This window comes from Drosophila novamexicana, unplaced genomic scaffold (assembly GCF_003285875.2).
Source record: "Drosophila novamexicana strain 15010-1031.04,08,12 unplaced genomic scaffold, DnovRS2.1 tig00000858-arrow-arrow-pilon, whole genome shotgun sequence".
Lineage (NCBI taxonomy): Eukaryota > Metazoa > Arthropoda > Insecta > Diptera > Drosophilidae > Drosophila > Drosophila novamexicana.
In genome coordinates, this window is record NW_020824829.1 from 659,092 (window position 1) to 673,020 (window position 13,929).

At 39.7% G+C, this 13,929-nt stretch overlaps 2 protein-coding genes across 2 annotated transcripts in view; both read right to left on the reverse strand.

The window, feature by feature from the left end:
* The window catches only part of LOC115764508 (neurogenic protein mastermind), a 63,811-nt gene that overhangs the window by 30,127 nt on the left and 19,755 nt on the right, over window positions 1-13,929 (reverse strand). The window lies entirely within an intron of this gene.
* Window positions 7,729-8,268, reverse strand: LOC115764509 (acylphosphatase-2). The gene has a single exon (XM_030707604.1). The coding sequence runs from the start codon at window positions 8,158-8,160 to the stop codon at window positions 7,825-7,827; it is 336 nt and encodes a 111-aa protein (XP_030563464.1). The 5' UTR covers window positions 8,161-8,268; the 3' UTR covers window positions 7,729-7,824.

Consider the following 13,929-nt stretch of genomic DNA (forward strand, 5'->3'; position numbering starts at 1 on the left):
AGCTCTTGTCGGCAGTGCCCGACTAGAGGATACTCTCAACCTTCTTCTGCCCACAACAAATGCAGATCACGCTAGGGGAGGGCAGGGGACGGAAGTGGCTATAAAATCAAAGATACTTGATCGGTTTTTCTGCTATTCTTGAAGCTACATGTCCAATTTGTTGACTCGACCTCTTAAAACCTAAGAGATTTCGTTATCGATTTTTATCGATTGCTTGGAAACGTGGCAAGTTATCGATAACTGGAACGAATCTCGTGCTTCGCAAACACTAGGAGGAGCTGCATTCATAATTTAAGTCTCTAGTTCTTATCGGTTCTGAGGTCATCATGGATATACCGAATCGGCTATTGATGCTGACCAATTCTTCCTGTTGAATACAGGGTATACAAGTCAAGAGCACAAGATAAGATCGGTTTGGTAACATTGAGAAGCTTCAATCTCCACGTCAAGAAGCGAAGACGTGTAAAATATCTACCCTGATGAGCGGAATACATCGAACAATATAAAATAAAAAGGAATGAGATATTAATATTTGTTTAACAAACCTGCTTAACTTAAATTTCTAAATGGAAAAGTCGCCCAAAACCAGATATGAAGCCTAAAATTATAACAATATATTGCAAGAGCTTGGCTTTTAATATGAAAACTGTTTTCCTCGGCATGAACTATATACAACTTTAGCTAGGCTTACACGCCTTTTACTCAATGAATTTATCAAAAGGCCTGTAAAAATAACTTAATAGTAGGTTATATTAAAAAAAGCGAGTTTTTTGCTACAGTTTCTACTCTGACTTTTCGATCTTGCAACAAAATTCCTTAAGACTTTTCATCAATAGGCTCACGAATTATCAAAGCAGTTTTCTCTTGAATCCAATTATGAAAAGTTCTTATGAATTGAATGCAAACGTATTGGAGATTCGTTTTAAAGAGCTGAACTTTTGTATCGTAAAATGTAAGACATGCTCACATACATTATGCCGTTTGTTTTCGGCCTGTCAGCTGAGCAGCTTATTTTAAATACGAATATTTTTCGGCGCAGGCTTTTATTAATTATTATGACTCGAAATTGAGTGCAGCTATAAAATATATTCGACTTTTCATTAATATTTTTCGATGTAATTTACATCAATACTTTGTCAGAGCTCATTAATAATGCAACTCCTTTACCACCCCCCACTCCCCCCCCCCCTCCACACTCCCGCTCACTTGTTGGCTAGTTTAATTAATTATAAAAAAGCGCATTAATAAGTGTACATAATTTCGTAGTAGACTCCTCTATTGCGCTCTTGCTTTATTTTCCAATTAATTTGGAGCTATTTGAACCTGCACTCCATGGCGTATGCTTAATATTTTAGCCTTGCAATTGCAAATGCCCCTCGCATTTGTATTCATAGCATGATGGCATGAGGGAGGGGGGACGGCCAGGGCACAGGGTTAAAGCAGCCAGCCGTTTGCCACGCCCATTTAGTGCCAGCTCCTATTACATTTGCCGTACTATTAATTATAAGAAATTTCGCACTTGGTCAGCAACAGAAAAAATACCGTTAAATAACAGAGGCGGAGAAGCAGAGAGAGAGACAGAGAGTCTGGAAGATACCCTGTAAATGTAATGCGTGCAGATCGGATGAATCCCGCCCAATCGACAAACTAAATCAATTTCTTCAACTTGAACAAACTTCAACTAAAACAACTGCATATATATATTTTTACAGGGTATCAAGACAATGCGTGCATATACTAATTAATTTTTCAAGTCATTTGATGAGAATTTATGTTGGCAAAATTAATTAAGAGACGCCACATTATAAGCTCAGGCGGGGGGAAGAACAAGAAGAACAACAGTCGTCATAATAAGAAGTATTAGTAATAATAATAATAATAAAATTATTATTATTCTTATATATATATATATACATCTATGCATATATGTAGACATTTGAATGATCGGCAGCGACCGCATTTTTCTTTGGCCATTTTTCCTTTTGGCCATTTGCATTTACTTGCGGCAGCTTTTTACTGCCGTTCGTTGCATGCACAACTCGTCTGTCGGTTTGTGTCTATTTGTTGCTCTGTTTCTACACATAGAGAAATACTTGTCTCTAAGTGAAAAATTGAAGAAATCAGAAGGGAAGAGATATTTCTTGGGCTTCTCATAGGAAAAACATAAAGGAATGTATCTAAAAAATACAAAATAAATTCTACTGCACTTCGATTCTTGTTTCTCTCTTTCTTTGTGTCCTTTTCTACACAAAGAGAGAAACTTTTCTTCAATTGAAAAACAGCTTGCTCTTAGGGAAATGAGCATGAACAAATGAATAAAAGAGTAAGGAGGTTTATTTAACAAATAAAAGTAAAAAGATATTACAGTGCATCGAAACTCGTTCCTGTCCTTCTTTTTGCCAATTTGTGCCTGAGGAAAACTTATCATTCTGAGAAAAACTTTGCTCTAATTGAAAAACATCTTATTCTTTGGGCAAAATTAGAATGGGAGAGAAATGTTTTTGGTCTTCTCACAACAAAATAAAGCAAAGAGATTTATTTCAAATATAAAAAAATTAAAAGTCAATCTTACAAGTTTCTTTCTTTCTTTGGGTCTAATTATTGCTCTATTTATACACAGAGAGAAAATATCTTGGTCTTTGGGAGAAATGAGTATGAAAAAGTGTTTTATTTGAGATTTATATTTAAGCAATAAAAATTTAGTTTGACGGCGCATCGAACCTTTTTCTTTTTTGCCTTCCGCTTTCAGCCCGATTGCAGCCAATTTGAACGAGAAGATTTTAAGATCAATATTTGCCCTAACTTTGGGTAAGAATTTTAAAAAGTAAATAAAAGGGAAGATTACCTATATAATTGGTGTACATATATATAAAATATTTAATTGCATTGATATTTATTTTGGTGTATAAATTTAAAATTGTTCAGTTGTGTTATAAAATGCAATTGCACTTCAGAATTGCTTTAAATTTTTTGCAGTGTATATATGTTACGCCCAAACACAACGAATACCAACTACCCTATATCCAATTGACTTGCGAAAAGTGTTTATCTGGCAATTTATAGTTTTCCTTTTTATCACTCAGACAGACACACACACACACACACACACACACTGGCTCAACTAGCTGCCAATTTAGAATATTTTTTCAATTTTCCCATTTTCCATTCCGTTTTTCTCAAACTCTTTGTAGGCGTCAAGAAATGGATATTGTTCGAAGTTTTTCCTTTTTCATTTTCAGCCATGAATTCGAATAATTTTAATGGCCATTTCTTGCTGCTTCTTCAAATTCATGAACATCGAACATTTTTACAGCTACCTCCACCCCCCCCCCCTCCCCCTTCCACCATCTTGAACTTCAGCCCCTTTAATATTCCAAAAATACGTCTAATTAATTGACTTATTTATTTGTGCTTATTTTTTTCCTTTGGATGCACTTCACTTGATTAATTGGCAGAGGCAAGGGCGCAAGGGGGGGTGGAGGGGGGAGGGGGAGTTGTAGTGGCAGGGGGGTTGGAATTCAAATAGATTGTCCGCACTTTTTGCGCAATTTTCGTTGATTTATTTAGCATATTTTGATTTATGTTTTTTAATTTCGCTCGCGTTGGAAAAACTGACTTTGGGCGCTGGCAGGGGGGGGGGATGTGCAAGAGAGGAGGGAGGAGTGGGGGGGGGGGGGTATCTAATGAGTCTGCAGCTAATAAATTTGCATTCGCCATGCATAATTTCTCAGGGGAAATACAAATGTCAAATAAATAAACACACACACACACACACACACACACATAGACACAGGGAAAACATTTCTAGAGAGGCCCGAAAATTCTTCAGAAAAACAAAAACAAATAAAAATAAAAACATTATGCAAAATATTTGTTGGTGTCTGTCGCTGGGAAATTACCCAAAGAAAAAAAGTTTCGCATAAATTTCAATGAATTGTTTTTTGAAAGAAAATTTATGCTAGATTTCAACTTTCTTATTTTTAGTTGCGTTTAATTTGATTTTAAAGTTTTTTACGCTAAATTTATCATAATATTTTAATTAATAACCATTGATATAATAGTTAACGATATTGATAATATTTATTTGCATATTTTTGAATTTATTTTTTAGTCAGTTTTCATTTATTATTTTAATTAATTATTTATTACATTTTTATTTTGTATTATTTCTATTTCTTTAATCTTTTTGATCATATATATATTTTTTCTTTTATTTTGATTTTATATTATTTTTATTTTTTATTCAAATGTATTTTTCATTAATTAATTTGTATTAATTACATTATTTTATTTAAACTTTTATTTTTTTATTATTTACGTTTGTTTTAAATGTTTCCATATATGTTTAAACAATTTGCTTCTCTTTTAAATAAAATAAAAAGCTAAATCATTTGCCAAATTATTTAACTTGCAGAAAATTTTTAAAATATTCGTAAAATGTTGCACTTGTAACTGATTCGATTTTCTATGATAATATTTTGCCTTTTGTTGCTGTTGTTGTTATTTTTTTACTGTTGTTGCTTTTGTTGTGTAAACACTTTTGAGCCGCTTGCACTTGATGTTTATTTGTTGTTTTTTTTTTTTCTTATTTTATTTTTATTATTATTATTATTATTTTCTTTTTAAACGCACAGCGAGCGTCGCTTTTCTTTTGCTTTCGGCTTGTGATTTGCTGCTGCTGCCGTTGTTGTTGTTTTTGCTGCTGTTGCTTTCAGTTGCGGCTGCTGCTGCTGCTGCTGTCGTGAGTCGTTTGGCAGTCGGTTTATAACTGGCACGAGCCGCTGCCAGCGAAGCAGCACGAACCGAATGCGGACAGAGACCGTTGACGTTGACGTCGGCAGCGACGCCAGCAGCGAGAAAGTTTGCGTTTGCATTGTTGCAGCGCAGCAGCAGCAGCAGCAGCAAAAGCAGCCAAGCGAATTTTTCAGCGCTGTAAAATGTGCGCGAACGTGTGTGCGTGTGTGTAACTGTGGGGGTGGCTGCAAGCTGTCAAGCTGTTATGTTAAGTCTGTCTGTTACCTTTAACAGCGCGTCGCCGTTTGGCTTATCAGTTGTCGCTGTTGCTTGTCAGCGCTGACGTCGCTGCCAGCGTCGCTGCCTGCTGCCGCTTTCATGTTAAAACCAATTCGTTTGTCATTTGTTTAATGACACAAATATTTGTGCAAAGTGTATGTGTGCGTGTGTGTGTGTGTGTGTGTGCCACTCAACTCATTTTCAATTTCCATTTTCTTTTTGCCCATTTATTGTAATAATATTGTCTGTTGTTTATTTTTTTTTTTTTTTTGGCGTCATAAAAGTTTTCCGACTTGTTTTCAACGTAGCTACTCTGTGCGCGTGTGTGAGTGTTGCAAAGTGTGCTATAAATTTGATTACTACATAATAGCCCCCAATAATAAAGCGACTAATGACAATACTTCGGCAGGTGCTGCGGTGGTAGGCGGAGGGTAGGGTGAGGCTGGGGTTAAGCTTTTGTGCGCCTTCGTTTCTGTGCGCCTTTCACCCAAATTGAATTCCATTTGATGACTGTTAAATTAAGTTGAAATGTTCTGCTGCCTCGTCTTACGACACACCCGCCACCCCCACACCCTGCTAGCTTTGGTAACTGTAACAAGGACGCGCGAGAGGAGTTGTCGGGTGGGTACCAGCGCTCGAGTTTCACAACCCTCGCAACAACAGCAACAACAATGTAAACAACTAAATAAGGAAGTGACACCGGAAGCGCTGGCAGCGCAGCCAGCAGCAGTGCTGCGACGCCAGCAGCGACGCGTGGCTAGCAACGCGCGCGCGGTATGCGCAAAGGAATGTCTCAAAAAAATATACTGGCAGCTCCTGCCAGCAATAACAGCAGCCCAAGGCAAGAATCACTCAAAGCCCGGCAGCGCAACAGCGACTGCGACAGTGGCAGCGACTGCGAGAGAGGGTGAGCGAGAGCCGACGCAGCGTCGCGCAGGAGTGTAATGTTTGCACTCTCTTTTTCTCTCTCTCTCTCTCTCTCACTCGCTGCTGCTCTCGCTAGCAAAATGCCAACGACACCGGCCGGCTGAAACTAGTAAGAGCCACAGCCAAGCTTCAGCCTACCCTTGCGCCGCCCTCCAGACCCTCTTTGGCACACTCTGCCACGCACTTTGCAGTTTAACCTATAAAAATACCGCAGCAACAGCGGCGACGGCAGCAGGTTTGCGACTGCAGCAGCAGCATGAAAAATGTTGGCGCTGCTGTTGCGTTTACTGTTGCTGCTCAGTGTCTCTGCGCGCCTGTTACGCACGCAACGAAGTTGCTAACACACACACAGACGCGCGCGCAAATACGCAGCGACGCGAGCGACGTTGTTCTGTTACGAAGCTGTTGCTGTTATTGCTGTAGCTGTTGCTGCCTTTTGTTGTTGTTGCTGTTGTTGTTGTCAGTGCCGTTCATTTATTTGATTTTGTTGTGATTATGCGCAGTGCATGAGCGTCAGCGCCAGCGCCAACGTCGGCGTCGCGCTGTAGCCAGCGACCCATGGAGGGCATTGAGTACTTAAAAACAATAACAACAACATGAGCAGCATATAAAATATGTAATGAGCGAGCGCAGGCGACTTGCAGATACCCTGGAATAAAATATTTAACATCTACAAATTTAAATGAAAATGTGAACCAAATACAGAACAGCAAAATGAACAACATTTTTAAATATTTCTTCTGCTAATATTGCTGATTATAAACGAACAACCAAAAAGTATGGCCTCTAATATACCCTGTAAATATATGAAACATATGCAGGAAAACTAATAAGATGCAAATATCTTATATGATTTTGCAAATATCTATATTTTTTACTCAATGAATTGCTTTGTAGAGCAATGAATTTTCGGATTGGAAGTACAGACTAGTTAATTGAAATAGTAAGAAATTTGAAATCTGAAAAGCAGGGAAATATATGGAAATACATATATACTTAGTTATCTATAACACAGATGAGTTATCGACGTGATTCCACCATCAAGACTAATGACTGAGAAAGTTGCTGGTTCGAACCTAGGTTAAGTCTAACCAGGGCGTTATTTAGACCGTAATATTGGTAGCTTATGACTATATCCCCTTCTGATAAGAGTAACTGATTACTCTGAGTCGGACATTCGGTCAACTGAAGAAGGTTGCTGGTTCGAACCACGAAATAGCGCCTTACTGTAGAAATGTCTTAGGCAAAGGCCATGACCCAGTACAACTTAGTTGATAAACCTCTGTTCTATACGGATAATATAAGTAAATATTTCGATTTTTATGGTATATCTCATGGGTTTAGTTGTGTACCTTTCGGATACGCAATGCCCAGCACACCTCGTGCGAAATCGTGCTACCCGGCGATTTCGTCATGTGTTGGCATGGCCAGAGACGGAGACAGAGACGGAGACGGGGAGGGAGGCGGAGACGTTGGTGGCAGGGGCAACGACAATGGCAGCCATTTCTATGGCTCTGTTTTCTGTAGCTGTTGCTTCGATGTTGCCTCGTAAAAACTCATTGCCAGTTCGGGGCGGCGTTCAACTGGAAATGCGGCCCAGCCAGAGGCTGCAGGTGTGTGCCCGTCCAAAGATATATAGATATATGTATATATATGTATCTGAATGTACATATATATATATATGTGTGTATCTTTTAGATACTTGGCCTGAGTGCGCGTCCGATGGCAATGCTTAATTAGCGGCTGGCAGCATGTTTGAGTTTTATAAATGATGTTCGAGATGGGGGCTCGGGATCTGAACCAGGTTTATTTCATGTACAACACACACAAACGATCAACAATCAATTAATTTTGTCAACGCCAAAACTTTCCGAGACATGAACTCTAGACGACCTGGGGCTCCTCCCGCCGATCTGAATGATAGCGTATGGTAAAGCTATCGAAACTGTGCACAGGTATCTCCTTTGTGGGCGTGAACTCGGCCCGCTCGATGACCGCCTTCTCGCTGCCAAAGCAGAGCAGCCAGAACTTTAGCTCGTTCACCTTTGGGAGTGTGCCCTCCAGCTCGCCGGTAACAGTTCCGCGATCCGTGTTCATCACCCAGCCGCGCACCCCGTTCGCCAGGGCCAACGAGCGGGTTGCTTTGCGCATTCGCACGCCCTGCACCTCGCCGAACACCTCAAAGCCGCAGGTAAATATTTGATCCTCTGGAGTTTGCATGCTGACGATTATTGAATCAAATTTAATGTATATTCCGTATTAAGGTTTTGCTTTCGCTGAGAATTGTGAAAACAAATTGGAATTGATATTGTTCAGAGCTCGCAAGTTTTTTTTTTCAAAGCCAACTTAGTTCCCCCTCTCCACTTTGGCTCTTAATATATGTATACTTTTGATATATTAACATCTCGAGTTGCACAGGGTATCGAAATTCTTTACATAATTTCATAAAGATCTTTGAAAAAGCCAAAAGCCAAGACATTTTAAATTCCACGCGTCGTGGTGGAAAATGTGTGGAATAGCTCAATCTTCGTTTTCACGTGCATCCGAAAAGCCAGCTACTCCACCAAAAAAGATAATCATCAGGCACTCAAACAGTTAATCGGTTATTCAGGATCTAGGGTTTCTTGTCTATATGTTTGAAAGAAATCTACCCTAACTTTATGCAGTCTATAGATATCCGTGTGAAAAAAAAACGGGAATGACTTGTGAATTACGCAACTCGCATGGATTCTTATGTGATGTGCTCGGAACTTGGTTTCTATTGGCAGCACCCTCGCAGCTAATCACATTGTATCTTTTGTATGGCCTTATCCAATATCCCATATCAGCGCTGGGGACTCATAAATCACATGCCACACACAGAAGGACACACACATACACACATTGACACTCTCTGGTTCATCTCATGGCAATCCAATCAACTGGCAATGCCACAAAAAGTTAACAACAACCACCGTCTTGCCAAATGTTGCAACCCCCCCTCCCCCTTCCCCTTCACGCCGTCCCCTCCTACCAGCACCGCCCCTGAACCACGGCAAAACAATAACTAGGCGAGATAAACAGACAACATTTGGCGGTAATGCAAACGTTGCTGCTGACGACGATTCTATGGCAAATATTTAATATGATATTTATGGTGAATGCGGGCGGGCGGGCGGTCGGACGCACGGTCGAGCCAAGACTGGGCAAAAAGAGGCCGGTGATAAATGACTACGGCGACGGCGACGGCGACGGCGACACTGCTGCCTGCCAACTCCCCCTATGCCAAGGCAGCGCAGCAGCAGCAACAAAAGCAGCGACGTGCTCATTCAAATGTAACAGCACGAGCCGCTGCCGCTGCCGCCGCAGTCGCTGTCGCTGTCGCTGCCTTTCGTTGAGCCGAAGGTGAGCAAGCTAAATCAAACAAGCCGAAGCGCAAAAACAAAAAAATATACAAAATAAAATAAACAATGGTGAAAAACGCAACGCTTCAAGGGATTTCGCTGCTGTTGTTGTGATTGTTGAGCAAACTTGGGCTTCAATTGCGACGCATAAAACTTGACTTGAACTGAACGAAAAGCAGAGAAGAGCGAGGTCAGCGCAGCAGAGCTCAAATCGGCTGTTAACAGCGAGTTCGAGAAGCGTGCGAATGAGAGCAAATGCAAGCTGAGCTTAGGGCACTGTTATTAACAGGCGATCGTTTGTTTCACTTGAAAATTTAATATCAAGCGAGGTCAGCGCAGCACTGTTACTAACAGCGAGAGAGAGAGAGAGAGAGAGTATATGCAACTTGCGCTTGAAGCGAACTGTTAGCTGCATTTGCTTGCTGTAAAAGCAATCACTGTTCGATCCTCATTTAACAGCTACACTCTAGTATGTTAAATAATGCAAAAATGCCTTAAAAACTAAATTCAACAAGATTTCTCGTACGCACCAATAACAACAAAATACATAAAAGTACAGTCTACAACACCTACATATGTATGTACATATATTTTCTAATTGAAATGCAAATGAAAAACCAAATACTAAAATTAGCTTAAATATAAAAGTGAAGAGGCAGCACAGAAATCAGCGCCAGGCAACAACAGCAGCAGCAAATCGACAACAAAATACAAAAATCAAAGGGGAAAAAAACCAGCTGAACGATAATTCAAACGCAATATGTAAACACTTCAAATCTGGGAGCAGAAAAAAAAAAAAAAATAAAGAAACAACAACATTGAACTATAAATGCAAATGTGTTGGTGTCTAAGAAAAATGTAAAGAAAGAAAGGAAAGAACAAGCAGCAGAGTAACAGCGCCAGCGAATGCGACGCCGCTGCAACAGCGCAGCTGGCCCAGGCGCTTGCAGTTTTTGGGGGCGGGCGTCAAGTTGGGGTGGGAGTGAGAGACGTCGCCTTGGTCTGTGCTGCGTTTGGTATTTCGGCGCTGTGCGTCTCGCTTCGTCTCGTCATGGCTCGGCTTGGCTTGGCTTTTAATACACACTCACACACAGACACACACACACAAGTGACAACTGACTTTGTTTGTTTACGCGATGACACAATTCTAAATCTGTATTGGTATCTCGCTCCCACTCGTACACTGTATTCGTATGCATGTGCATGTGTATGTGTGTGTTTGTGTGCTTAAACTGGGCTTTGTTTGCCAAGGTTTGAGGTTTACGATTTGATTTTATGACACTTTATGCTCAGGATTTGATTAAGTTCCCGTATAACAACGACAACAACTTGTTATTTAACCTAACACGGCAAATAGGAAAACCGTTTTTCTTTACCAATATCGGAACATACAATACCCAGGTGAGTGACATTTCAGATTATGTCATGCATTGTTGTTAATCTGTACAGAATTCCCTTTGCATTTCCACTTATATTTCGCACTCTGATTATTGTTTACGCTACTTACGTTTCCGCTTAAAATTGAGCGTTGTCAACACTAAAACGAAACTCACCTGCAATGAGAAAGAGAGAGGGAGAATGCTGATTAACAAATGCAGCGTGAACGCAACTCGAATGATAAATCAACTGGCTAAAAATACAACAACAATAATGACAAGAACAGCAGCAGCAGCAATAACAGCAGTAACGCCGACGTTAGCGCTGACGTCGACGTCAGCGGCCAAAAAAGGCAAACAATTGCAAAAATCTGCATGTGGCTGCCGTGCGCGACGGCCAAAGCGAAGCTAAAAATATTTCTGCTCGCTTAGATATCCAAAATTAGCTGCGACGTTGCGACGTCAGCAGAGAGAGAGTGACAGAGAGAGAGAGAGAGAGAGAGTGAGAGAGAGAGAGCGACGATGGCAGAGGCGGCAATGGCGACGCTCTCGACGTCACCGTTGAGCGGCGCGTCGCTGACGTTTTGCGGCTGCGACTGCGGCAGCTGGCAGCAGGTTGGCAGAAAGTCTGCCACTGATAACGGGAAATGGCATGCCAACACCAACAACTGCTCAACATGTCTCACTCACACTCGCACTCACACTCTCTCTCTGCTCTCGCCCAGCCGGCAGTGGCCGCAACTGGCGTGCTCTCTTCATGCAGCTCTGGGCAACGCTCACGCCAAAATAAACAAAACAAATGTAAAGTGCGCCCCTTTGCGACGTTATGCTGCGACTGCCGCCCCCCGCATACTGCTCTGTACTGAGCGAACCATTAAAATAAATATGTGGGCATAACAAAAACGAAAATTGTACGCGAAATGTGCCGCAAATGGCAGCAGATTTGCCATTAAAATGTACACAGAGGCTTTATGTTATACACTGAGAATGAGCGACAACGTGTGAGAGTGTGGGAGAGCGCGTGCGAGGGTGAGTGAGTGAGTGAGTGCCAGAAAGCATAGACAAACAATCGTAGCATAACAAAAGAAATTGACAAAACACTAGTGCGGGGCGCTGTTAAAGAGCTGTTAGCTAACAGTCGCGTGTGTCGAACAGACTGTTAAACTTGGCAACAAAAAGCAATTTGAACTATAATAAATTGATTAGAGGTTTCAGCGTTTATTTTAGAACAAATTTCTGTTTGACTTCAATAGATACAAGTTTGTTTCTCAACAAAAAATTAATTAGTGAAATCAAACGCTTGTTTTCTCAACTTTTCATTGCTTAATTTTGTGTTGCCGCCAATGAAAATTGCACAAAAAAATGGGAAAATTAATTTAAAAGCATTCTTGTTTAAATATTTTTAGGTTCCTTTTCCATTTTTCAACTAATTTTTCGTGCAGTAGCAACAATTAAATAAAAACTTAAACACGTATACGCACTGTATTGCACTTGAATAAAAATTTAAAAACTTCCTATATAATTGTTGTTGTTGTTGTTATTGTGGCTGTCAAGCGTCACAAGTGCCGCATCTGTTTTGTAAATTAATTAATATATTTTACACGTAAGTGCAAAAATAAATCATCAACAGTGGCAAGTGCAGAAAAAAGGGAACAATTTTATTATAAAAACAAAAAATACGTGCATAATTAAATTTTAAAGTATTATTTACAGACACACGCAGTTGCATAGAAATAAATTAACAATATAACAAATACTCTAAAATATGTTTTTTTTTTAAACTAAAATTAGTTTTCTCAACTTTGAATAAAATACAAAGCATGCATGTGCTTACAGTTTGTACGTTTGTTTGAAACTAAATAAAATATTTATAAATATATATACAAATATTTATACTCTAGTACATAAGGCTAAGGTTTACAGCACAGCAAAATATAATTATAGAGTATATCAAATGTGTTTGTATATAGCAAAAGGCAATATAAAAATGCAAGTGATAGCCAACAGCAGCGACGTGCTGACAAATTCAATTAGCCTGACAACTAGAGTTGGCCAATAGATGACAACAACAACAACAACAACAACAACAACAGCAACAACAAAATGACATGAGGCAAATTTTAAATGTGAGAAGTGTGAAACGCGTTAAATGTGTGAAATGAAAATTGCATTATGCCAAGAGGAAAATATTTGAATAATTGATTTTTGTTTTTCTGAACTGGCATTTACAGTTATTTGTGAAAGCCAGAAATATGTGCATAAAGCCTCGCATTAAATGAAGGAATTTCAGTTAAGAGTACTTCACAGTAAACTGAGTAAAGGTTAAGCAAAACAAACAACTTCGGCTCGCACTTGGTTGAATTCTTTAATTGGAGTGAATATATATTTGCACTAAAATATACCCTATATATATATGCGTATACGCATTATAATAAATATTATCCGAATAATAATACAAATATGCCCTATAGATATGGCCAAATATGCAGTTCAAGTCTGTCATAGATATTTTTAACATTTCCAATTACATATTACGTATACGCAATGTATCACTCAATAATTAAATCATATCAATGTTATCACTGTAATAATCCATTTTTTGATTCTGTTCTCTTTGAAAAACCTCCCATCCATGGGCAAGCCCAACGCCCTCATTAGAATTTCTTTCCTATAAACATGACACGATTTGCAATCAACTTAATTGAATTTTGTTTTGAGGCAATGCAAGCGCTGAAGCCGCTTTAAACTGCAGCTGTAGCTGAGAGAGAGAGGGAGAGAGAGAGAGAGGGAGAGCGAGAGAGAGGGAGAGAGAGAGAGAGGGAGAGGGAGAGCGAGAGAGGGACCCAGAGAATGAGTGTGTGGGCAAGAAAGACTAACGTGAGGAATGCAGCAATTGTTATACCCTGTAAGACGGTTGTGAAGTTGGGTATTTTCGGCTAGACTGGAATGGTCAAAGAAAACACTTGGAAATACGTTTCAACTTAAGATAGAGAAAGAGCGAGAGAGAGAACGGATTAAAAAATTAACCCTGTAAGGCAAACTGTGAAGTTGGGTATATGCATTTTGACTGAAAATGTCAAAGAAAAAACGTTGCACAACATTTCAAAATAACTATTAAACCTAAACTGGATAAAAATATATTGCAGGGTATCTGCAAGTCGATCTTTATGTCTGCCCTACTTAAGTACTATTTTGTGTGTTTTGGAAATACATAAGATAATTCAGTTGGG

Bases quoted from the DNA above. Each gene is read 5' to 3' on its own strand.
- LOC115764509 (XM_030707604.1), bottom strand. From the start codon at position 8,160: ATGCAAACTCCAGAGGATCAAATATTTACCTGCGGCTTTGAGGTGTTC.